Here is a 27673-nt window from a genome sequence, read left to right as displayed (position 1 = left end):
CCAACTATTTATCTGTTGAAGAATTACTCCTATTTTGTATTTGAATCAACTCCTTATATAATTGGATTTGAGATCTCTGTCAGAGAAATGCTGCAAAGCTTGTTGGAGTTTCCCCCCCCCCCAGTTAATTTTTTCCCTTCTAATTTTAACTGCATTGGTTTTATTTGTACAGAATGTTTTTGATTTTATGTAAACACATTTTTCCTTTTTCTCTTCTGTGATCCTCTCAATCCCTTGTTTGGTCATTAACTCTCCATCAATTCACATTTCCTTTACTTTACCAAGTGACTTTTAAATGAAAAGTGTAGACACAGGAATGGGGAAAAAATGAAAGCAGAATATTTCAGATGGCAAAAATGGCTAAGGCCAATCTTCTCTAAAGACATAATTTTATTATTTCAGAATCTGGGAAACAGATTCATTATTAGTCTGTGGTCTCAAAATATAATTTCCCTTATTTTCTCAGCATTAATCACTCAGACTTTAAATTTAGTCTTCTCTCTGACGTTTTCCTTTATACTCTCAGTAGTAAAGTACTGTGCATTTCAGAATAACCTGGGTTAAACCTGGTCAGTATTTGAATGGAAAGTTTCCAAGGGACTCCAAAAGGATTGTATTATATTAAGTTACTGATACAGTAGATAGTAGATTTTGTCCTAATGGGATTGACTCACACCCTCAGAATTATATGCAGACTAACTTTGTAGTTGACACTTTTCCCTTTTGGAGGAGTATAAAATGAAGGTTCCAATCACATTTGATTTTTTTGAACTTTATGATACTTTTAGTTAAATTTGATGATTATCCAACAAATTTCAATTCAGATTATTAAAGAACATTCTCATTGTTCAACCTACTTAATTCCTCCTCCAGTTTCAGTGGAAAGGGAGAGACTTTTCCACTATTTTAAACAACTGTTGTATAGTGTCTCTTTGTAAGGTACAAGGTTTGCTGCTTTGTACACTTGAGAGGGAAGAAATTTCATTTCAACAGTTCCTGAGACAATTTCTTTTTGGTCTCTTTTCTAGAACTAATCTTTATAAAAAAACTATTTGATGGATGAAAATTGCTATTTCAACTGTTTTAAAGCTTTTCTTGTGTTCCTTTATTTGAATGTTGGGTGGGACAGGGAGAAGTATGAGGGGGAAGAAAGAAAGGGCTGTTTTTTGCATAGCTTTTTCTGCTTCTGAGTTATAGAACAATGATCTTGGATTTTTTTTTTCTATCCACAAAGATTATAGTTTCTCCTACTGCTGAAAATTATTTTAATAATGAGGGAGAAAGTCAAGATCATGGCACAACAGAGAGGTTGTTCATTGTGTTTAAATTAGTGTGCATTTTAAATAGGGTTCTCTTATACTCCGACACTAGCTTTTATATTCAAGTGACTTACAACATGAACAACTATGACAACCTTGAAGCTTTAGTTTCCTCTTCTATAAAATGGGGACAATTAAAGAATCTACCTCACAGGGTTGTTGTGGGGATCAAATAAGATCATGGCTATGAAGTGTTTTTTTTTCCCCAAACTTTAAAGTGTTATGTAAATTCCAGCTATTCTAGAACTTTATACTCAGGAAGACTTTAAGAGAATCTTCTTTCAAAATAAGTGATTAACAGTATTTTAAATCTGCACATTAAAATATCGGCTGTAAAGTTAAATTTAATACCCCTTTTCATTATTGAAATCGAAAAAGAAATTTTTGAAATATTATAAATTCAGTATAGAGTGAGATGAGGGCAAGAGAATCTCCCCCCTGAAAAAGTGATTTAAGAAATCTGAGAAGGGAAAGATCACTTTTAGCTGGGGAGGAACAGGGAGGACTTCCTTGATAAGTTGGCACCTGAACAGGGCCTTAAGGAAAAGATGGGTTTGAGCAGGCAAAGATCAGAAGAGAATGTGTTCTAGACAACAAAGACCACCTGCATGAATGCATGAAGATGAGAGTGAACAAAATTCGAATCAGCAACCATGTATTAAGTGCCTACTAGGGCAAGAGTGTGCCTTCAAAGTTTTTCATAGTCTTAATTCAGGAGACAAGATATAAATTTGAAAAATCAAATAAAATATATATTACACAGCAATATAAAACAATGTCATAAGGTTGAATATGCTTTGGTACCAAATAGTAGTACAAATATCAAGTGCTATGTTAATTTTCAGAAGGAAGAGATCACCATAGAGTAGAGCGGTCAGGGTCAGTCTCATGAAGGATGTAGAATTCCAGCCAAGTCTTAGAGAACAGACAGGATTTAGGTAGCTGAAGCAGAGTAGAGAATACATTCCAGGCCATAGCAAATAGTAGAAGCAACGTTGAATAGGCAGGAATAAATTTGGCGTGTTTGTGGGACAAAGAGAAACCTGTTAGTTGGCTTAGGAATGAGGGTTTCTGCAGAGACGCAACAAAAAATAAGACAGTACCATTAGGTTGGGGTGAGATGGAAGGTCTTGAATGCAAGGACTAAAGATTTGAAATTTTATTCTAAGCATCCTCAGAATTTGATTAATTTTGATACAAAGCCATTAATTCATTCTGTATGTCATGGGAAATTATACAGTTGCAGCACAGCATAGTAAATAAACTATTGAGCATTAAATCAGAAAGACCCATGTTCAAATCCTGTCTCTGACACTTATTGGCTTTGGTACCCTGGGCAAGTCATTGCCTCTCTGGGCTTCAGGTCACCCTCGAGGACCTATCTACTAAGTCACAGGATCTTGGGAGTTTCAGTTCCTTACAAAACCCAAAGTACTCCTATAAGAAAAGCTATTAAAGTTTTGCCATGCCAGAACACAATGAAAATGACAATTTAATTTAAGAATAATATGCAGATGCCATTGATTAATAACTAGGGCACTAATCACAATAGCAACATCCTTAAGTCTCCCTAAAAACTATATAAGGAAAATTGTCAGCTGCTTCTACCAATGAGGTAAACAATAATGGAAGGGGTAGGGATTAATACATATAGATATGACAACTGTAACTCTTACCTGGTACCTGACAAAACCTGGCCTCTTTCCTCTAGGATTTTTAGGTTAATCAGTGGACCTTACTGAAGAATTACAAGGCCTTCATTACACAAATAATTAAATGAAGCAATTTCCTATGCCTAAAATGATCAAATATGTTTCTGAAATTAGGAAAATATAGACTCCTACCAAAAATATAGCTGTAATGAAATTGCATGTCCTTTATTGATTTTATTATGAAATATTTTCTTTCTCTGTTCTTAATTCAGAGCAATGAAATGCTGTTGATTTAGTTTAAAATAAAATATTGAAAAATCCTTGTGCTCTAGGAGACTTGTCACTCTAATGGGTGCCTAATTCACTATAACAGTATTTTGGCTATATTGGAGCACAATGAAAGGAATTAGATTTAGCTTTGCCAGAATTTCACTGTGAAAGAGTTTGCTGTAACAGTGTTTTATTATATTCTTATTGAACTCCAGCCAATTGAAAATAGAATCTCTTCTCCATCCTTTTAAATTAGCCTTAACCTACTGACAAAAGACAAAATCAATGTCCAAATGTAGCTTCTCATGCCTAGTCCCTTAAGAAATTTGCTGTAATGCTAATGTGTAGGGACTTACAGATAACAGATCATATAGTAATTGAGAACTGTAAAGTCAGATTCAGTTTAGACTATTCAGGTGTCCAGGAAGTGATCCATATAAATTGCTCCATTTCCTAGGATGGGGTAGCACAGAGTGGATAGAGAGGGACTTCAGAGTTAGAAAGACCTGTGTTCAAGAATTGCCTCTGCCATGTACTGGAGTGCCCTGAGACAAATCACTTCATCTCTTAGTGCCCTCAGGCAAAAGCCAAAAGCTATAAATCACAGAACAGTTTCAGATCTGCTGTACAGGGAGTTTCCTCACCAGAGAGTTCCTTACACCAGAGACATCATGGATCTGCACCAAATATTATAGATCACACCAAATATTATAGATCATATTGACACCTATATATGGACATACAGCTTTAAAGCTGAGTTTATGATCTATGTAAATACAGACAAATGCTACATTGCATGTGTATATATATATTATATATAACATAGACACATATTGTATACATATAATATAGATCTAGATCTAGATCATAAAATTCTCAGCTTTAAAGCTGAAAAGGGACCCTGCCTTGAACAGTGCTCTCCTTTAACAAGTGAGAAAAAATGAGATTAACAGAGGTATAGAGACTTGCCTAGGGTGTTAGATAAGTCGCCATTAGCCAAGCCAGAATCAACAGGTAGGTTCTCCATATGTAAAGCTCTTTTTACTATCCTGCACTACACTAGTTCAATAAAAAGGTTTTTTAAGGATAAAGGATAAAGTCCAGTGGCTATGTCCTGTATTTAAACAACTATAGGGAAAATACTAATAAGAAGTGATGAGGTCTAAATAATAATTAAAAAAATCTTTTATGCTTTGCATTGATGATTGCAAAGGACTTAATTTAAATTACTAAAAAAGAGGGAAGACCATGCCATAACAAATGTACTAAGTATAATGGCTGTATAAGGTTACATATGCCCTGATTCTTCAGATTCTAAGAAAACCCCCAATATTTTATTCATTCAAAATTATTGACGTGCATGTTTTAAGACACAGAGCCTCACATAATTATCTCCTAAAGGAGAGAAGGAAGGAGAATACCCTTCTTGCACGCTAATGAAAGCTACCTTTTACCAGATATGATACAGTATTTGGAAGGACCCATTGGAAAGACAGCCCAAGAAACAAAAAAAAAAAATCAAAGAAAGGTGATTGTCCTTCAAAAGATAATTTTGTGGACTTGGGAAGAAACTACCCCATACAGCATAAAAGAGAACAAGAAGTTTAATAAGATCTATTTGACCAAACCTACAACTTTCTAAAGAAAGATCCTTTCTAAAGAAAGGGTGAGTGAGAAGGCTACAAAATAGTGGAAATTAGTGAGATGACTAAAGAGAATTTTTTTTAATTACATGATTCCCACAAGGTGAAGAAGGCTAAAGCCAGAAAGGTGATGCAATTAACTTGGCAAAGAACAAGAAAAGAACTAAAAATGTCATCATTTATATTAGGTAGGAGAGGACATTTTTGTCCCCCTAATAGAAAGGAAAGGAAAATTAATAATAAAGAGTAGTGAAAAGGCAGAGGTTGTTAATGTTGCATTCATTTCTACCACTATGGAAGATTTGACGTGAAATTATTATCTAGAACAAGTCTTGCTTAGGATAGAAAATAAAATGTTAAAAAGATGGTGGAATCCTTATTATAGAAGTACCTGTAGAGAACTGATCTAGCCATTGTGGAAGGCATTTTGGGATTCTGTCCCCAAAGTCGCTAAACTGTGTATACTCTTTGAACTAATGACTGCTGTATTCTAACACTAGGTTATAGCTATTAGGCCTATACCCCCAAAAAAATAAAAGAAGGAAAGGACCTATATACGTACAAACATATTTTAATGGCTCTTTTTGTGGTGGCAAAGAACTAGAAACAAAAGAGGCCTCCACTACTTGAAGAATGGCTGAATAAATTATGATAAATAAATGGAATGGAATAGCATTATGCTGTAAGAAATGAAAAAAGAAAATATTTTAGAGAAACCTGGAAGACTTGTTGGAATTCATGCTGAGGTAGAAGCAGAACTGTGGGCACTGTTTATATTACCTATCCTCCTTGTAAAAATATATAATTTGGGGGCAGCTAGGTGGCACAGTAGATAGAGCTCTGGCTTTGGAGTCAGGAGAACCTGAGTTCAAATTTGGCCTCAAACATTTGACACTGACTAGCTGTGTGACCCTGGGCAAGTCATTTAACCCCAATTCCCTCAGCAAAAAACAAAAAAACAAAACAAAAACAAAAATGGGTAATTTTAAGGATTTAAGAACTTTGATAATGTAATGATCAATCATGATTCCAAAGGACTAGTGATGAAGAATGTTCCTTACCGCTTGACAGAGAAGTAAAAGACTAATATGCAGAATAAGTCCACATTTTTAGACAGGACCATTATGGGAATTTGTTTTGCTTAACCATGCACATTTGTTACAATGATTCTCCCCACTTAGGAAAAAAGGGGTTAGGTAAAAGAGAGAAAAAAATAAATGCTTGATAATGAAAAATAAAAGAACTCACAAAATGCCTACCATACCTAACAGGGAAGAACTTAAGTATATAGTCCTGTGGTTTCAAAGAGGACCATTCCCCAAATAGCATAATTATGAGATGATTTAAGTTGAAGATGATTTTGGGGGAAATGCATAATTCAAATCAGTAGAACTTGATGAAATTCACCCATTATTTAAGAAATCAGTGGGTGGCATGGTAGGACCACTAGCCATTCCTATTTTGAGACATCTTGGAGTATAAGAACTCTCCTTGATGAAAAAGGCCAATGGCATAGTGATCTGTTGAAAAGAATGACCTTGGTAATTATAGACTAGTCAACCTAACCTTCATAGCTGGAAAGTTACTAGAACAAGTGAGCAATTTGCAGCCAACTAGAAGATCACAAAGTGACTCAAGGCACTTATATGATTTAGTGAAGACAAACTACAGTGATTTCCCACACACACACACACACATATGCACACAGTCTCCCTGCCCCATAAATGGTAATTCCTTTAATTAAATTTGGTTCAATTCAACTCGTTAAGTGGGAAGAAGTTAAAGAGAGAGATAGATTTCAACTCTAAATAATGAAAAACTTCTTAAAAGAGCTTAAAGCAATACAACAGTAGAATGGATTATCTCTGAAAATAATAGAAAAGTAATGCTTTCCCCTTCACTGATGGTCTTCAGGCAAAAGCCTAATAATCATTGTTTGTTGGAGATTTCATAGATATATTGTTCAGGAGCAAGAAGAGATTGGCGACCTCTGAGGTTCCCTTCACTGCTGAGAATCTGTTACTCTGTGAAGTATTTATTAAATATTTACTAAGTATAGGAGAGAGAACAATTATGACATCTTTCCTCTCACAGAATTCACGATTTTAGTACAATCTTCTAATCTTGTTTTACATGCAAATCTTGATTTCACTTTTTGTATATAAATTTAGCATGTATTCTAATTTCTGTGCCTTTATCATTTCATTGCCCTTGACCTGTTATCCTGTATCAGTATATCCTGGCTTCTAACTGACTCTCAATCCCACTGTACATCACTTAGCACAGCCCCACACATAAGCAGGCCTTAAATAAATTTGATTAAGGTGCAGTATAGTAGAAGCACCAAGAGTGACTCTGAACTTGATGTCAGAATATCTGGGTCTGAGGCTCAGTTCCACCAGTTATAAATATCTGAGCCTTAATTTTCTTATCTGTTAAATGGGGATAAAAACCTGCACTACCTAAATCACATGGTTTTTGCAAACTGCAGTGTGGCACATAAATTGAGATATGATGATGATGATGATGGTGATGATGACAATGACTAAGAAGATGATGATGATGACGACAAGGACATGATGACCATGAAATGCTTCTGTAAATGTGCCAGAAACAATCAGATGCATTTTGGTGATATTTTCTAGAAGCTTTTAAAATTATTTTTCCTATTAATACTGTCTCTGTTCTGGCATCTTTTATATTTAACTACTTGCTCTGTTTTAATTTAATTATACAAACCTTTATCAAGTGGCTGCTATGTGCAAGGCATTGTAGCTCAAGGCTAGTGATAGCAACATATAACTTTTAATTGGAAAATAAGAGACTTCCCTAGATGCTCACCTGAATGTAATTCATAGTCACTTGATCTTCCAAAGAAATCCAATCGCCCCTCCTTGGAAGTCTCAGATCCCTGTGGAAGGGAAGACCCTTCTTAGAAGTAGGGCTTTTACATATCTTTTACATGTTATTGTTGTTATTTTTTCCTCTCTACCAAAAAAATAGTTCAATGGTGGTTTTCATACACTGAGCATGTGTATATATAAACACTGTATTTGGGACTGTGAAACATGGATTCACATTCTAACTCCCCTACTTATGGATAGCTAGGTGGCACAGTAGATAGAGTACAGGACTTAGAGTCAGGAAGGCTTAAGTTTGAATCCTTCCCCAGATACTAGCTGTGTGATCCTGAATGAGTCATTTAATTTGTTTCCCTTCATTTCCTTTTCCGTAAAATGGAGATAATAATAGAACCTACCTCACAAAGTTGTTGCAAGGATCAAATGAGTTGATATATATGCTGAATGTTTTGCAAACCTTAAAGGATTATATAAAAATTTATTATTATCATTAATATTATTATTACCAGCTATATAACCTTGGATAAGTCTAGGCCTCAGTCTACTTATATGTGAAATGAAATGTTGGACTGGATGATCTCTAAGGTTTTTTCCAGTTCAAAATACGTTATTCCACAGTCCTGCTATTTGAATTTGTGTTGCTTCCTCTTGGTAAATAGATTGATAGCTCTGTTGTTGTTTTTTTTAACACGATACTTTATGCTTATCCTTCTATTACTACACAGTCGGGGAGGCAGGACTACTTAATCAGACATCTTAAATATGTAAATGAGTCCATTTACAGAATCTTTTCTCTGCTACTGAGCACATTTTATTTTGCTGCCATGGAGATGGGCACAGATCAAAATGCCTGGATTCAATACAATGCACCAAATTAGAAGGGTCAATTAATTCGTGTAACACCATTCTAATTGTAGGGGAAAATATAAAGGTTCCCTAAGACATGGTGCCCATTCAAGTAGCTTACAATCTACTAAGGGAGTGAGAAAGCAACATAGGTACCTATAATATATAATATTAAATTATAAAAGACATTAGAGTGTCTGGAAGAAAATCATTTACAGACATTAGAGGATCTAAAAAAAGAAAAAAAAAAGGCAGCTAGATAGTGTAGTAGATAGAGTGCCAGGCCTGAAGTCAGGAAGACTCATCTCCCTGAGTTCAAATCTGGCCTCAGAAACTTATTAGCTATATGACCCTGGGCAAGTCACTTTACCTTGTTTGCCTCAGTTTCTTCATCTGGAAAATGGGCTGGAAAATGAAATGGCAAATTACTCTAGTGTTTTGCCAAGAAAACTCCAAATGGGGTCATAAAGAGTTGGAACACAACTGAAATGACTAAACAACAACAAAGGAGACCATTGGATTATTCCAAATGGGGCAGTATCAGCAGCCAATACCAGAGCGGGCGGCAATGGGAATAGATATGAGGTGACAGGTGGAACACGAGCGGCAAAGATAGAATCAATAAGATTTGGCAACTCATCAAGTATTAGAGGCAAAGAAGAGGGAAGAGTCAATGATAACCCCAAGATTACAATTATGAAAGAATAGACATAGAGTAGTGAAATCAGGAGGAGTGGGGAAAGGGAAAAGAATCAGTAACCCTGTATTTGAGGGACTACCTTGAATCGAGTTGACAAATGCCAGAATCAGAAATATGTGTAGAATCTTACTTTAATGGAATCCTGGAAATAATTGTAGGACACATGGGATGATAGGATCATAGGATCATAGGCCCAGAGCTAGAAGGGATCTTGGAGGTCATCTAATCCAACTCCATCATTTTATACATCAAGAAACTGGTGGCTTTTCATTAATATCACTGCCTGACCAGTTTATCAGTCAACATCAGGAAGGCCAGTGTCCATTTGAAATGGTTGCTCCACTGGTTGACTTGATGTTTATGGGCAAATCTGTGACCCTATGACAGCTCAGTCAGCCAGTAACAGAATATTCGGGAATTTCAGAAGATGTCAGTCACTCTCTCCTTTCTTCCACTGTTTCATCACAAGATGATCCAAGGCAGTGGTTCCAGAGAAGAGACCTGCTCCTATCCCAGAAAAGCTGAAAATGCTGGATGCTATGAGGATTTCACTCAGGCTGATGATTTGGGTCTCCCCTTCCCCCCATAACTGAGTGGGGAAGGGAAAGACTGGAGGAACCCTTCTGGCAGAATCCCCAAATTCTCACCGAATATTTACATCCAGAAAGCTATCATGGGAAATTTATGTTTTCCCTAATAAGAAAAAAGAACAGCAACAGCAACTCCCACTTATATGGTGCTTTACAATTCACAAAGTCCTCTGCATCATTGATCTCCCTGATCCTCCTAACAGCCCTCTGAGGTAGTACACAAACTATCATTCCTATTTTACAAAGCAAGAAATGGCTGCTCAGAAAGATGAAGGCATTTGCTAGTAAGCTGTAGAGTTGGGGGTCTGAATACAGGTCTCCTGATTCTACATCCAGTGTCCACTGCTCGTTTCATTAGGACACACTTCTTTCTAGACTTGTAGAAATGTATACCCTTGTATGTATATAGACTCATGTCTGGATGTGTTGGCCATTCAAGAGTCCTTCCCTTTTTTGTAAGAGTACTAGGCCTTATGCCTGAATACCTTCTCATTTGGGCAATAGGAGTCATACTAATTAAGTAAAGGGTCATCTTAGCCGTTTTGGTTTTTTTTTTCCAATATTGCTTCTCATGCTTTGTCTGGTTTTCATAATTGTTGTATTTTCTGCTGCCAAATTCCCTTAGTAGTTGCAAGCATAGCTGAGTTAATTTCCTGCGCTAGGCTGTTGCTGTGCGTTATAGTCACAAACTGAAAAACAGCTGTCATTGTCCATCCAGATACAGCTCCATGGTGGGGAAGTGATTCCTTTATACAAGGGGGGACAATGCTTGGACTCTTTCCAAGAGCTGTACAAATGTTGCCATTTATTAGGAATAATAAAGAAATTCCTGTCAGAGATTGAATACTTTCTTTCATGTGTGCCTTTGCCTAAAAGAAGACCATGTCTCTTGCTTTGAAATATAAATCCTAAATTCTTAGGCTACTTGAACATGAGAAGATATTTTTGCAATAATCTATGATAACTGAAGAGCAGTTAACTGAATAATATTGCAGGGAAAGTTTTGCTGGAACAAATTAAAGTGGAAATTTATAACTCAGGTACAATCCCTTTTGTATAATTAAAGCAAATATCAGCTCCAGCACTCATTTCTACCTTTGATATAATTTTGCTTTGGTCAGGTGAAGTACAAGATGAACTGATAACAGGTCTCCTTATGAGTGCATGACCAAGTAATAATGGCAGATTCTGGTTTTATGAAATACAAGTCCGTAAGTGGACATTCGGCTGGTTTGAAGAATGTGTTGATATCTCCAAGATTTGAGGATCAAAGAGAAATGTATACCAGCGACAAGGCACTTATTAATATAACATATTGGAGGTTAACAGAATTCAGCTAGATCTCTTATGCCCTGGTCGTTTGTTATGTGGCACCTTTCAAAGTCCGCGTGTCATCACCACGTTTCTGTTGTTGTAAGTGCCGCGATGAATTCTTTCAGTTCACAGAGTGTTGTGCTCTCTTCCATTTTATCTTTCACATGGAACAGCAACATAATACATTTTGCTCTCTATAAGAAAAGTTTGCCTGAGTTCTAAAGCCAAATCCATGTGAGTTTCTTTTCAAACGGATGGGAAGGAGTTACTTGAATCCAGCCTCTCAGCCACCTTCAATGGGTATTCAGTCACTCCTGATACAGTACTTTAATGCATTTAACATTAGGCCCTGGAAAATCCTACCACTTTGTGCCGGTAGCTTAAGTGAAAGACTGTTTACTGATTATGCCTCCCAATACTGTGATTGTAGCTGGCTTAGCTAATGCTTTGCCTGTCAGGTTCTCAGGTAGACTTGCTTGTTTCTTGTTTGAGTTTCTGGGAGTCAGTATACTTTGGGGGGCTGGAAGGAGGGGGGAAGCTAGTACAGTAGGGAAATAATGCATGAAGGTGATGAGTCTTCCTCAATTAGTAAGCATTTATTAAGTAGCTACTATGTGCCAGCCCCTATACTAAGCCCAGTTGAGACTGGGTCACTCATCAAGAATCCTACAAAATGAAGGTTTTGCCTGCCTCTTGTTCATTTTCTCTTGTGGATTTTTAGTCTCTAAAGAGCTAAAGATACCTTACCCATTAACGGTCAGTTAGTAAGCCTTTATCTTTTTACTTTAGGACTCATATGTAGCCATTAAGAAGTTTTGATATAGAAAGTTCCCCCCAAATGCATGAAAAACAAGTATATTTTAAATGAAGGTTTAATAAATTCTAAGCTAGACACTATACTCATCCAAGCATTTCTTAGCTTTTCTGTAGGTAAAGTCGGAGATGAGAACTTTTCACCCCTTCAAAAAAATGTCCTTAATTCAGAAAGCAAAAATCTAAGTTTCTAAAGCCAGCATTTGAATATGGAAGCAATGCTAACTGTGGGGAGGGAGAAGCTGCCTTTTAAGTAAATAGAAACCAAAGCACAGGATTCTTAAAATTAAACATCCATTTGATAATGATCTAAAGTTTTCACCAGACAGGATAAGAGATTTTTAAAGGATGAAGTTTCTTCTATGATTTGTATTCCTTTCCTTTAGAGAAGCCAGAATTTACATATTTGAAATCCTCTTTATTCTGATTATAGTTCAAGGGTCAAACAGGACATAAGATTAAAGCAGTGTGGCTTGGGGCTGGGCTGGGGTAGGAGACCTAGGGAAAAGCGGCTCTGGAACCTTTTAGAGAAAAGACTAGATTTGAAGACTTAAATATAGGCAAAACAACTAAAACAAGTCCATTTTATACAGCTACCTGTTGATTAGTCCATCTCAAAAAGTAAAAAGAAAGCAGATTTTCTAAGCCACAAAATCTCTTCCATACTCTTGTTTGGAAGATTATTTTCATCTTTGTCTTTCACTATCATCCTAATACCTAATTCTTTTTCTATGTAGTTAGTGTTTGTCCAGTGCTTGAGTACTGCTTAACATAAAACCATTTATTTTCTAAATTAACTCTGTCTCTCTCTATACACATATGTATGTATATATGTGTTTATATGTGTGTACATGATACATATTATATATGTGCATGTATTTATATACATATATACATATTATATGTGTGTTATATATGTATACATACATATGTGTGAATACATACACACACATACATATATATATATATAGATATATAGATATATCTATATATATATATGTAATATTTCTGAAATAGTCCAGAGCATGCAGAGTAATAAATTTGTTACTTAATTGATTTGGAAAATTTTGACTTATAAAAGAGTATATTCACACATTATCAAGCCATTGGCTTGGGGGGGAAAAGTACTACCTGAGTTCAGCTTAAGTGTAAGCCCCTTGGTCCTCTAGCAGAACAATATTCACACTGAGCGCCTTCCCTTAACCCATCTCTAATTGACACTGGCAAACGACATCACATGCTTGCTTTTCCAGCTAAAGAAAGAGCCCGGCCGCGCAGCTGTCTGCAGAGGCACAAGAGGTTCCAATCCATAAAATAGGGAGAATCCTCAGAATCTTGCTGACTGCTGGTCAAACCAGGTGCATGGTTGGAAAAACTCCACAGTGAACAAAGGAAAAAGAAAATACCCAGTGGAAAAGAATGCCGACATTTTTGCTAATGAACCTCAAAGTATCATTTCTGCAAAGAACGCAAGGGTTATTTCAGCTCCCTTGTTGACTAATTTGTATGTTCTTCCTACAGATACTTTCAGAAAAAGACCGATTGTTTGTTTAGCTTGCTGCTGACACAGTCCCCATTGTTTTATAACTGTAATCACAGCACACATAGTTGAAAATGTGGGACTAAGGGATGGACTGTGTTCCCCCCTCTGATTTTTCAGTACTGAATACTGTGTCCTTTATCTTTCATCACAGCTCTTTTGTCAAACATTTTAATGATTTTTTTTTTCCAGCCACGTCTGTGGCTTGTGACCAACCCTAAAATGTCATAGTTCTTTTTTGCTTTTCTTTTGAAAACTTTGTTTTTCGGGACACACTGTTAAGAATAAACTAATAATTTAGGTTGTTTCTTTTTGTCCTTAGCAGTTTAGAGATATGTATAAATAGTTATCATTAGGAACATGCAGTATATAGAACAATTATTTAGTAAACATCCATTCACAGATATGTAAAATCTTATTTTTCACATAAACTCTGTTTGCATTCTAACTTCTCCAGATTTAGTTCTCTCTCTCTCTTGCTTCATGAGATCTGCTATTAGCAGCATTTGTCAAGTTTGGGACAGGTGCAGGCATCTGTAACTTTATGGAGCACATGGCTGTCATAGGATTAGCTGTTGTGGAAAGGATTTGACAAACCCCTCTTAGCTCCAGGGATCTCACTTTGCCAGCTGTTCTAGGCCTCTTGCTAGTATCTACTTTAAAAACCTGTCTACAAGCCCTATATATAAATGGAACAGGACCTTCTTACTTTGCTGATTTGTACTACTGGGTATGCTGCATGCTATAGGCATGTGAAAGATTTATTATTCAAATGAAATTTGCATAAGAAATAGAATCAAATGTATCATCAGTATAATGAACATGTAAATTTAGTGCTATTTTTACATGAATATTCATTTTAATTGACTGTAGGTGTTATATGCACAAAAGTTTTCAAATGTTTTCAAAAGATTAAAAATTTTAAAACATACATCATTCTATTTTTGTTAAAAAAATCAGCACAAGATTGTCAAAACATTCTACTCACAAGAGTGTCTCCACAGGATTTATCACCAGGGGGTGGGGGAGCATAGGCTAAAAATGATTGTCATATCTGGAGGGCTTTTTTTTTTGATTAGGCTACATATGGAGATTTAAGGTCAGGGCCTATGCTTGTAACAGTATCTCAATCTGTTTAGTCTTCATGCTCTTTATAAAGTCAAAATTGTAGAAAATAGACAATGAGGCAATTGAAAATTGACAGCCCTGGGTCTCTCGGGCCAGGAATTATGGGGAAGAAAACCCTTGATTAGGATGTATGACACAACTTAGGAAAGCTTTCCTTTTGGTCCTTGTCTCCCTGCATTCACAAGAAGGGCTAATGAGAATGATCCCCCAGGTTGTGGCCATCATACCTGAACCAGCTCTATGTACATCTGTATACCTAACTTGTAAACTATTCTGAGGTCAGGTACTATATCTTATCTAAACTTTACATCTTCTCCACATACATGTATTTGTTGTTGTTGTTCAGTCGTTATCAGTCAACTCTTCTTTCTTGGCAAGGATACTGAAGTAGTTTGCTATTTCCTTCTCTGGTTCATTTTACAGATGAGGAAACTGAGGCAAATGGGGTTAAGTGACTTACTCAGGGTCATACAGCTAGTAAGTGTCTGAGGCCATATTTGAACTATATATGCATAAAACACATTAGTAGTATACATTATATATGTGTATATATGTCTATACACATACGTATGTGTAGTTCCCACAGTAGTCTTAAGCTTTAATACTTTATATGACATGGTACAGTGCTCTCACCCAATTGTGATGGAAGTTTTCATTCAATATAAAGAATTACTGAACTTTAGAAAGAACTTTAGGAAAGGAACTTTGTAATTCCTTTTTTATTCTTATTTTTATTCATTTGATTTTTTTCTGAAAAAATTGTTAGTAAGTTTCTGTGTTTACCAAAATATTGCGTTAAAAATTCTGCCATAGGAATCCAATAATTGTGTGAAGAGCAAATATAAAAGAACAAATTTATTCAAATCTAACTCAGGTCAATAAAATATCTCTTCAAAGTCTTTACAAGGCAAATTAGACAACAGACAGGACCATCTGTGAAATGCATTGCATTCTTTGTCTAAATAAGCTCTCCTTCTTAAAGTCATCAGTCTCAGCTTTCCTTTTTTGAGAAGGAAGATTATACAGCTATTAGGCCTGATGGTCTGAAATCACATCATATACACTGCTCTATAGTGTATGAGGCAGCTAAATTTAAAGGGTTCCATTAAGTCCTCCACACATTTTGAGTTTCTCTTTAATTTTAAAATATATGAAGGATCGGCCACCAGAAATCTAGTCCACTCCCTGTGACCCCAAAATAAATAATGCCATCAAATCCCAAAACAAATCAAGGAACACTTATTTCATCCTAGATACTTTTAATATCCCCAGAGTATTTTTTCTTTACTTTTTAAAAACTTTTTCTTTTTCTTCCTTCTCCTTCCTTTCTCTGTTTCATTTTTTCTCTTTTCTTCCCTTCCCTTTACATTCTTTTTCTTTTCTTCCCTTTTCTTTCTCTCTCCCTTTCCTTCCCAATATTGCCTGGGAACTTATTACATAGGCAATTATCTGTATGTTGTGTATTGCAAGTAGGATTATGGGCACACGTACCCTACCATTCAAAGAAAGGTCTTGTGTTTGACAGGGAACCTAATTGCCAGCTGTCCTTTCAGATGGATTGAGTGCATTAGGAGTTGACAACATATTTGGTAGTCATAGTGGCATATGTGTATGTATACACACACAGAGGAATGGCATGTTTTCCATGTTAGAGTTGCTTGGTTGATTAAAAAAAAAAACCATCAGCAGCAGCTCTTTTTGAAGGACATAAACATCTGCCCTCCATTACACAAGTGTTTTGAAAGTATAATCATTAATCATGAAGACTAAAGCATGAATGCTTGAATAGTAAGAAATCAGGCAGCAGACAGGTCAGAATTAGAATAAAAAAAGGTCATGTGATGAAAAAGGATAGAACTTGGAGTCAGAGGCCAATGTTTAAATTCTAATTCTGAAATTAAGATAATGATTAGCTGTTTGAGTATAGCAAAACATTGAATATCTGAACTTTAGTTTCCTCATCTGTAAAATGGGGATAATAAAGCTTATGTTATCTTCCTTACGAGGCTATTGTCAGGAAAGTAAATGTTTTATAAAACTTAACTGTCTAAATGGGAGGTATTATTAAGCTACACATCATTTCTGCTTTCCCCAATGCATCCCCTTTCTTCTGTCTCTCTTCCTCACTCTAACTTTTTTTTCCTTTCTGTTACTATCACTGACCTTTCTAAGATGTGCACTATGAATATCACATGCTCTTTGTTTTCATAGACCTATAAATACTCAATAAACATTTATTAAGGTCTTCCTATCTGCCAGGTACTATACTTAGGTGCTAGGGATACAGAGAAAGGCAAAAGACAATCTTTGCTCTCCAAAAAGCTCAGTCTAATGTGGATGACAACACGCAAATAACTATGTACAAACAAGTTATATATGGGATAAATTGGCAATGTTCAACAGAGAGAAGGCACTAGAATTAAGGGAGAAAGGCTTCTTGAAGAAGGTAGGATTGTAGCTAGAAACTGAAGGAACCAGGGAAGTCAGGAAGGACTGAGGAAGAGGTACTGAAAATACCCTGAGTTGGGAAATGGAATGTCTTATTTGAGGGCATATGCTAGTTGTGGGGGCACTGTAAGAAGACTGGAAAGGTAGAGTGGACAGGGAAGGCTTACAGAGGGCTTTGAATGCTGAATACAAGGTTTTGTATTTGATCTTGAAAGTGATAGGGAGGAGGCAGAGCCAAGGTAGCAGAGTAAAGGCAGGGACTCACCTGAGCTCTCCTTCAAACCCTTCCAAATACCTTTAAAAAAGGACTCTAAACAAATTCTAAAGCAGAAAGTGATAGGGAGCCACAGAAGTTTGTTGGAGGTGAGGGGAGGTGACATAGTCAGACTTATCCTTTATGGTCACTTTGATGCCTGAGTGGCAGATGAAGAAAAGGCTAACCAACCAGTAGCTATTGCAATAGTCCAGGTATGAGGAGATAAGGACCAGAATCAGGCTGATGCCTATATCTGGGAAGAGAAGGGGGCATATACTAGAGATATTATAAAGGTAAAATAGACGGACCTTGGCAGCAGACTGAATATGGGGAAGGTGAAGACACACAGCAAGAAAGTCTATAAAGCCCAAAAAGCTAATGCAGTATTATGGGGAACAATTCACCAAAGTCTTGATGTCAGAATAGTTTCTCCTGAACCTCTAGGATCTGTGTTTATACTGCCCTGGTCTAGGATTTCCCCAGGGGAACCACTTGCTTTCAGTATAAAAACAATTCAACACATAAGGATTTATGACTACAAGTGACAGTGCTAAGCACTGAGGATACAAAGGGGAAAAAAAAATCACTTCCTGCCCTCTGGGAGCTTCCCTGTTACTGGGGATAGACTCAATGCAAATAAGTATATTACCAAGAAAATTGAGGAGTAAAGAGTACTAATAGCTGGAGAGGGGAAGGATTGGGAATGACAAGAGGCTTCACAGAAGAGGGACTCTTGAGATGAAACTTAAAGGAAGACAAAATTCTGAAAAGTGATGATGGAGGAGTACATTCCGGGCAGAAGGGGTGGCTTCAATGAATTCATGAAGGTGGGAGATAGAATGTCTAGTTCATGAAACAAAATAATGGTCCATTTGGACTGAAAGATCTAAGTTGATGAAAGAGACTAGTATGAAATCAGGCTAGAAGATTAGTGGAGAAGAACCAGATTGTGGATGGCCTCATATGCTTGGCCAAAGAGTTGATATAGGTTGTGGTGAGACTTATAGCTTGGGAAAAATATTTTAGCTATTTGGTAGAGAATGGATTGAAGAGAAGGAGGCCTGGATCAAGGAGACCAATTAGAGGCTATTCCAGTAGTCCAAGAAGGGGGTTTTAAGAGCCTGGACTAAAGTGTTGATTGTGTGACTGAAGAGATTATACAAGTGAAAGATGTGGAGGCTATATCAATAAGACTTGACAACTTACTGGATGTGGTGAGGGTTGGGTAGGTCAGGCCTGTTAGAAGGAGTGAAGAATCAAAGATGACTGTTGCACGCAAAATGATTTTTCATTTGGGGATAACTGTATCTTTTCCTCCCACCAGCGACAACTATCTATCACATATAGGGAAATTCCTCGGAGATGTATATTTCCCCTAAGTGATGCATGTTAAGATATTCTTTTTGTAGAAAATATAGATCGGAAATGAAAAGGATAACATTAGTGTCACATTGACCTTCAGTGTCACCATTAGGAAACGAATTTTTTCCTACCACCACCATTTTCTTCTACCAGTTCCTCCCTAAGTTCCTCTCATTTAATTCTTGTCCACACCACTATGTTGAAATTGTTCTCTTGAAAGTAACCCATGGCTCCATATTACATTATAGTTCCCCAAATACCAACAGAATCTACCAGTTACCAATAAACGAGCTTATATTGTTTATATTTACCCCTAATAAGCTCTTTGAGGGCAAAAACTTTTTGATGTTTTTTTTTTCCTTTGATTCCTTAAAGGCTAACACAATACCTGCCTGGCAAATAGAAGGTGCTTAATAAGTGCTTATTGAATTGAAACCTCTGTAGCTAAATGTGGGCATTTCTTCTTTAACCTTTTCTCTATACTCAGACCTCAGTTATTGTCATAGCTTCACTTATCCCATATGTGCCAATGATTCCTAAATCTGTATTTTCAGCCCTATTCTCTCACCCCAGCTCCTGTCCTGAATCTCCAGCTGCCTACTGAGCATTTAATAACAACAACAACAATGCTAACAATAACTAGCATTTACATAGCACTTTAAGGTTTACAAATATTATTTTATATTCATAACAGCCTTGGAGATTGGTACTATTAATATCCTTTTTTGGCAGATGAGGAAACTGAAGCAGAGACAGGTTAAATAACTTGCCAAGTCTTTCATAGCTGTTAGGTTTCTGAGAGCACATTTGAACTCAGATCTTCCTGACTCCAGGCCCAATGCTTTATGCCACCTATTTGACACTTAAATGTTGATCATCGGGGGCAGCTAGGTGGCACAGTGCATAGAGCACTGACCCTGAAGTCCGGAGGACCTGAGTTCAAATCCGCCCTCAGACCAAACACTTGACACTTACTAGCTGTGTGACCCTGGCAAGTCACTTAACCCCAATTGCCTAAAAAAAATTTTTTTAAATAAATTAAATGTTGATTGTCATATAAAATTTGATATATAGCAACTGCAATAATCATCTTTCCTCTCAAATATCACCTTTCAACTTCCCTTTTAGTATTTAACCAATGTTCTAAGACTCAAAACCTTATACTAATATTTAACTTTTCCATATTGTTTATACCTCACATTCAGTCACTGTTCCCCACAAAATATTTTTTCTTTTGAAATGTCTTATATTCATCCCTTCACCTCCATTTCCAAAGCTGCCATCATATTTTAAGTACTTTATCATCTTATGCTTAGATCATTGCAATAACTTCCTCGCTGGCCTCCTCAATTCCATTTGCTTTCTCTTCTCTGGTCCATTCAAGAACCACCTGCTAGATATGCTTTCCTTACACAATTCAATAGGGCACGTCTACCATCTAGCAACCTTTGGGCCCATACTAATTTCTAAAAGATAAAACTCCTTGGAAAATAGAAATCTATTCCCAACTGGACTGGAAATCCAGCTTGGCTGGCGTATGGAATGTATTGAAGAGTGTAATATGAGATAGGGCTGGAAAGTCAGAGTAGTACGATTATAGAGGGCCTTAAATGTCAAATGGAGTTTAAACTTTAGTTTATTAGGCAATTAGGAACGAATGAAGATGCTACTAATATAGTCTGAGCAAAGGAATGACATGACGGAATCCATGCATAAATTTTTAAAAAGATTATGCTAGCAGGCAGCATAAAGGATAAACCAGAATAGGTAGGAATCACTATGAGTTTTCACTCTCTCCTTCTCCATGAGCTTTGTTTGAGTAAACACATAGTCACATGCCCTAATATTGGAAGAGTCTATGTCCAACTCTTGACTCCATCCAGCTTTTTTGTCTTATTTCTTTCCTTCACAAGTCAAAATTCTTGAACTGAATTCAACAAATTCAATCCAGTTCAATTTCATTCAATAAACATTTTACTATGCATAAGACACTGCTATGCATTTGAGATACACAAAAGAAAAATGACACAGTCCCAGCCCCCAATCAAATGGGAACAGTTCAACACGCACACAAATAAATATAATACAAGGCAGACTAGGATAAGAACCAAGAAGATCCTGACAAAATATTGTACAGAACATGAGAACAAGATCGTTCTTACCTTTATGGAGGGTGCGGAAGGTTAGAGGTCAAAAAAGCCTTCTTAGTGAGGTGGTAGTAAGAGTAACTTGCCCATATATGGTATTTTTGAAGTTTAATGAAGTCAATAACCTTGTGAGGTAGATCATGCAAGTGTTATTCTCATTTGACAGGTAAAGAAACTAATGCTAAGAAAGGTTAAATCATTAGCCTGTGGTAACAGTTCAATGATGTCGTGGGCAAGAGTTGAATCTAGATCTCCTCGTTCAAAAGCCATTAGGATTCTTCACTACACCATGCTGTTACTTGCTTAATTTTGGTAAAGTTTCTTAACCCTATCTATACCTTCAATGTTTGTAACACCCTCCTTTTCCAACCAATTAAAAATGTATTTACTTAATGGGTATTTTTTTCCACTCATATGAATTATCCCTTCGTGTGTGTGTGTGTGTGTGTGTGTGTGTGTGTGTGTATGTGTGTGTGAGTGAGTGACTGCCTTACCATTAATGACAATCCTTATAAACACTGTAGGGGCTTTTCTTTTCCTTAAACCTGTGAGTCAATTTTGAAATCACCTCTGGAGGAGAAAAAAAGTGCTCTGTAATTGTATTTGTCTAGAGGTATATTGTCAGAATGGATTCCCATTCAACCACCTTCCTTACTTTCTATTCAAGATTATAACTGTTCTCTCTTTGCCTTTCATTTTAAAGGAAATTGCTGGCAGGGGAGGGGTAAAGTGCTTGGCAGAAGAGGGATATGAGGCTTGAGGTCTCCCCCAAACCCCTCCAAATACCTATAAAAATGGCTGTAAACAAATTCTAAGGCAGCAGAACTCACAGAAAGACAGAATGAATCAAACTTCCAGCCCAAGACAATCTGGATGATTGATCAGAAAGGTATATTCCATCGGGCTGGAAGAGTAGCGCAGCAGGGCATGGGAGCACAGGCGCAGCAAACCTGGAACAGGCCTCAGAGGACTGAATTGTGGGCAGCTGTGGTGGTTTCCAGACTCCTGAATCCACCAATGCCAAAGACAACTTAGAAGTTCAGTGGGAAAAGTCTGTTTCTGTGGTGCTGAGAGAGGAAGGCAGGGTCTCAGCTCCAGTTCCCTGAGAGCGCAGAGCGTGGCTCTGGGGTGGGCATCTACTTCCCGAGCTTCCGGCCCACAGACTGAGGGGGAATCGAATGGCTGACCAGAGTGGGGATTGCAGGGATCTCTGCTGGTGCTGAGGCAGGAATCTCTTGCTTTGCCCGTGCTTGGATCTGGGTCACAGTTCTGGACAGGGGTTCTGGGGTGAGGAGGAGCACTGGCACGATGGAGCTCGTAGTGGTTGTAGACAGGAAACCTTCCTCACAGTTCTAGAACAGAAAGGAGTGCTTGTGATCACTAATAGACCACAGCAGAGGCCAGGAAAGGAGTAAACACCTCACCCCTTATCCACTACCTTGCAAGAACTGAAAATTTACAGGTCCCTACAGGTATCTCTGAAAACAGCTATATAAAGCTTGGAACAGTAAATTCTCCACATTGGAAGCAGACTCTTACCTTAACAAAGAGTTTAAAACTCAAGTAATTGGCTGGGATCATGAGCAAGCAGCACAAAAAGACTATAGTATCTTACTTTGGTGACAAAGAAGATCAAAACATACAACCAGAAGAAGACAACAAAGTCAAAGCTCCCACATCCAAAGCCTCCAAGAAAAATATGAATCTGTCCCAGGCCTTGGAAGAGCTCAAAAGGGATTTTGAGAAGCAAGTAAGGGAAGCAGAGGAAAAACTGGGAAGAGAAATGAGAGTGATACAAGAAAATCATGAAAAACAAGTCAACAGCTTGCTAAAGGAGACCCAAAAAAATACTGAAGAAAATAACACCTTAAAAAATAGCCTAACCCAAATGGCACAAGAGGTCCAAAAAGCCAATGAGGAGAAGAATATCCTAAAAAGAAAAATTGGCCAAATAGAAGAGGGATATGAGACCCTTGGAAGACAGGTGAAATTAGCTAGCTCAGAGGGGTAACATATCACTCCAGGCCCTTGATGAGAGGGCAAAAAGCTAAGAATGTGAGGTTCTGATCTGATAGAGGAAACTGGATCTGTCATTTCAGTGGTTTAGGGAACTTCCAAATAAGAAAATTATCTCCACCAATAGAGATTAGTAACCCTTCTGCAGTCTGTATTGTAAGAGAGTTGCTTAGAGCACTGAGAGGTTGATTGACTTGCCCTGGGTCAAACAACCAGTTTGGGTCAGAACTTGAACTCAGTCTTCCTTGCTGCATGGCTCTCCCTCTCTCTCTTATGCCATGCTGCCTCATAGAGTATTGTTGATCTGATATATAACATGGAATAGTATATGGGAAAGCACTTTGAAAAACATAAGCACTATGCAGATATAAGATGTCATTGTTATTGTAGAGAAAGTGGATTATAGATAAAATGTCCTATCTTGTCTCCAAGTTGAATCCATGCCATTTTCTTATGAAAATATGAATAAATTTCAGAGGCTTATCAAAAGTTTTCTATGTAATCTTGGGCAAGTCATTTAATCTCACTGGAACTGTTTCCTCATCAGTAAATTGAGGAGGTTGGAAGGCTTTTAAGGTTCCTTCCAACTCTTAAGTCCCAGATCCTATGACTCAAAAATACTTTTAGTGTAATTCACATTGCATTTTTGGCAGTTAGAGATGTCCCTTTCCTAAATTAGCAGACCTGAGACAAGGTACTTTAGCAGGTTGAAGAGCAAGGTGACCTCAGGAGGTTGTGAACTGAGTCATGCTAAACCAGTGGCTTCAAAATAATTTTATCTGGGGACCCCAGTGATTCTAACTTCTTTCTGGAGGTAGAAGAAGGGTTTGTCTAGATTTCTATGTATGCTATTGGGAAAGTAAACATGAAATAGCATTCTTTTCTTTCATTACACAAGGAGATCCTGGGTTGATCTATAGTATTATGAAGGCCAGAAGGGTGAGAAAGTTGAAATTTTTGTGCGGCCCTGAAGGAAATTTAACTTCCTACATCTCTTTAAATTAGAAAGGAAGTCGCAAGGAGATCCCATACACGTTTTTCCTTTGACCAGCTGGAAAAGAGATGGATTTGGAGGCAAGAGGGCAGATAATTTCTTTGTTCTAAACCTACATTCTTCCTGACATGCCCCATTTTGAGAAAGGAGCAGTACCTAGGCAGAATGCACAGAAAATGATTACTGTGCACCAGTCTGTACACCCTTTGGGCACTGTCTCAGAGAGCATATCTCAGCAAACATAAGCAGATGCCAGCACAGGACATGGTTAGCAGGCACCCCTTCAGACCATGTAATAGGGAATGTAGTGGGCCCAAAGAAGAATTATCCCCCAAATATATAATTAGCGGAGTTTACTCCCCAGATCTATCATGCCTTCCTCAATTCTGTCTATGAGAAAATAGTTAACCTTGAACTCCAAATGCCAAGATCACAAACTCCTCATCCATGTGTCACATATTTCTGAGCTCATACATACTTTCCTAACAGCACAAAAATACCATTAGAAGGACAGGATTGAATTTCACAAATGCCATTCCAGATGTATTGATAGAGTTATGACCAGTAGAGTGTCCAGAGCAGACAAAACATAATGTTTTTATTTTGTTTTTATTCCTATTCTCAGGTGCCAGGTAAAAAATAATAAATTCATAAATATATAAATTTATGGTAACTCTTGGTGTGTCCAGAGTTTTCATATTTTGATAAGCATTTTCTTCTCAATATACAGTACTAGTTAATTTTCACCAGATAATTATCCTGTGATTGCAAGAAGAGGTAAAGGTGCTCAATACACATAAGAAAGTGTTTTTATTTTTAAAAAACAGAAAAGAAAAAGCTGATTACCTATTCAGGAATACTGACAGAACTTTCATGTGTAAAAATGTATCGTCATTTAGAAACACCACTGATGGATTTCTCTATTTCATTTAAGAATGGTGGTTTTTTGCTTTGAGGAGTAATCATTTAAAATTTTTTAAAGATTTAAAAAAATTGAAAATCATATTAAACTTGTAGATCTATTTTTTAAAAAAGCCTCTCAGAGGTTGTTGGTGAATTCTAATGTTATACTATCCTTTTCTAGGCTTTATTTGGACAAGAAAGTCTTCCATTTTTTTCTGTACTGGTGAAGGGTGGGGATTCTATCCAGAGACATGGCCTTTTCTAGAATCTGGAGAGCATGGGGTGCTCAGACACTGGGTCCCCAGGGAGTAGGGAAGCATTGAACTCTCCCAAAAGCCCACTAGTTCCCTTCTATTTCATTGCCTTGTTCCTCTCCCACCCCACACAAGTGTAGATAATCTATTTTTATATATCTTTAAAATTTGTTAGTTAATGTTATACTAATGAAAAGGGATTGAGTTAGTATATTTGTCCAGTGAGAGCCAATGGAATGATGCCAGTGGTATTCTTGTGCAAGCTAAACATAGTGGGACAGGAGCGTAAGTCAATCAGCCTGTAGGCCCAGCTCTTGTAAACCAAAGGGAAAACCCACTGCCAACCTACCTGAATTTGTTAGATCCGACTTCCCTCCCTCCCTATACACATACAGTAGTAAACTTTCTTCCTTCTAGATGTATAGGGTTATTTTTTTTTTCTTCGTAAAGCTGGAAAGGAGAATCGCCCACTGTTCCACTTAAGGAATTATGAGGAGCCAGAAAAAATAGGAGTCATAGATACTTCCTTTTGTAATCTTGGTTGCCATGAATGAATGAATGAATGAATGAATGAATGAATGAATGAATGAATAATAAAAGCATTTACTCAATATCTCCTATGTGCCAGACACTATGCTAAGTGCTGGCAATACAGAGAAAGGCAAAAACAACAACAACCACGACGATGACAAAAACCAGTCGTTGTTTCAAGGAGCTCACATTCTAAATGGGAAAAAACATGCAAACTATATATAAATAAGATATATATAGGATAAATTGAAAATAATTTCAGAGAGAAGGTTTTAGCATTGAGAATCATAAAAAAATTCTGTTTCCTGATGATATTGCAATTATTCTATTATTGTTATTGTTCTCACAGTAAAGACAGCACATATAAGAGCATGGTGGCTAGAGGAATGGTATTTTGGTCAAGGAAGAAACAGGGATGGTGAGTAGAATCATAAGGCAATCAATAAATTGACAATATGCCCTTTCCAGAACTGGTCGTGTTGATTTGACTGTTGTTCTCAGAGCGTGAAATGGAAAGGAGTAAAGGAGTACCCCTCAAAAAAAAAGGCCTGGCAACAGATCACAGACGCAGCATTTATGTGCTGTAGACAAGGTTCAAACATTTTCCCCTCCTGTGTGTACTAGAGGCCTTGAGCCTCTACCATAACACAAGCATCTTGATTTTTTTTTCAAAGCCACATACCATGGGGAATGGAATTTCCTGGCATTATAAGTATGCGCATTAAAAAGTATACTTAAAAGTAGCTCTAGTTGCAAATGTACACACCCCTTGCTGCCCTGAATCCTGCCTGTGATGAGGAAAACCTAAGTCCTGCCACTGATTAACTAGGTGACTGAACAAATCACTGTAGCAGCTCAAATCACATATTCTTCATCTGCAAAATGAGAAAGAGTTAACTACTGATGTCTGTCTTTCAGGGCCACAAACAAATTCAGTTTTTCATGTCCGAGTTTCCTCTTATTCTGCAAAACGTCATAGAACAAGTAGCATAAATTGTTACCAGCTGTCAGCTTCTCCGGATTCTTCATTTTCAGAGTTCACAGATGAGTTTTTGTAACTGCTTTTCATACTGGAATTATAATTAGTCAAGATACGTGAGTGAGGCTTATATTGGACACAATGTGGCCTGAACTGCCACAGATCACCCACATAAATGCCAACTAAAAATACTTTCTTTTGCCTAAAATAAATGGATAATTGGGGGAAAGAGCAATTACCTAGCCTTAATTATCCATTTTGCTTTGGGCTGTGTAGACTTAGTCACAGCATGAAGAGCATGAAAGAAAAGTAGAACATGGAAAATGAACCACTTTCCTAACATTTCATTTAATACCAAATATATATATAGGTGGGTCAGTGGAAAGGGTGCCAGGTTCATATTCATGAGTTCAAATCTGGCCTCAAATACTGACTAGCTACGTGACCCGAGGCAAGTCACTTAGCCCTGATTGCCTCAGTTCCTCATCTGTAAAATGAGCTAGAGAAGGAAAAATGACAAACTACTCTAGGAGCTCTGTCAAGAAAACCACGAAGAACTATGGAGTTTGAATGCAGATTGAAGCATGCTATTTGCAATTTTTTTTTCTTTCTTCTATTGAGTTTTGTTTCCTCTTTCTGGTGGTTCCTCCTATTGGTTCTAATTCTTACTTACAACATCACTAATGTGAAAATATGCTTGATAGGAATGTATATGTATAGCCTATATCAGATTGCGTGTTGTCTTGAGGAGGGAGGGAGAGAAAAATTTAAAACTCAAAAGCTTATGGAAGTGATGGTTGATAATTCAAAATAAATTAATTATTTTTTAAAAAGTATTAAATAAAAAAAAAGAAAACCACAAAATGAGATCACAAAGAGTTGGACCCTATTGAAACAACCGAACAACAAGAAGTTGAAAGGTTCAATGACATTACTTTCACAATTATCTGGATGTCAGACACATATTTATAAAGCTAAGGATTTTTGTGGTGACCTGATGATATCCAGGTTTGACCAAAATTGCCCGAACTTGTATGACTGCCCTGGATGGTCAGGAACCCTAGAAAATTTCCTAGGAAGAGTGGTTATTGTCATTGTAGATGATGT

At 37.1% G+C, this 27673-nt stretch overlaps 1 protein-coding gene across 4 annotated transcripts in view; it reads left to right on the top strand.

The window, feature by feature from the left end:
- Positions 1-27673, top strand: part of PACRG (parkin coregulated) — a 627029-nt gene that overhangs the window by 469059 nt on the left and 130297 nt on the right. For 2 of the 4 annotated variants that reach the window (XM_078156751.1, XM_020986761.2), the window contains one exon: positions 25937-26005. The exons of the other annotated variants lie outside the window; for them this stretch is intronic. In XM_078156751.1, coding sequence (XP_078012877.1) covers positions 25937-26005 — 69 coding nt within the window. The remainder of the gene's footprint in view (positions 1-25936; positions 26006-27673) is intronic. 4 annotated transcript variants of the gene reach the window in all.

This window comes from Phascolarctos cinereus, unplaced genomic scaffold (assembly GCF_003287225.1).
Source record: "Phascolarctos cinereus isolate Bilbo 61053 unplaced genomic scaffold, phaCin_HiC Scaffold_5;HRSCAF=322, whole genome shotgun sequence".
NCBI lineage: Eukaryota > Metazoa > Chordata > Mammalia > Diprotodontia > Phascolarctidae > Phascolarctos > Phascolarctos cinereus.
The sequence above is the reverse complement of the archived record's forward strand: the minus strand, read 5'-3'. Positions and strand labels throughout refer to the sequence as shown.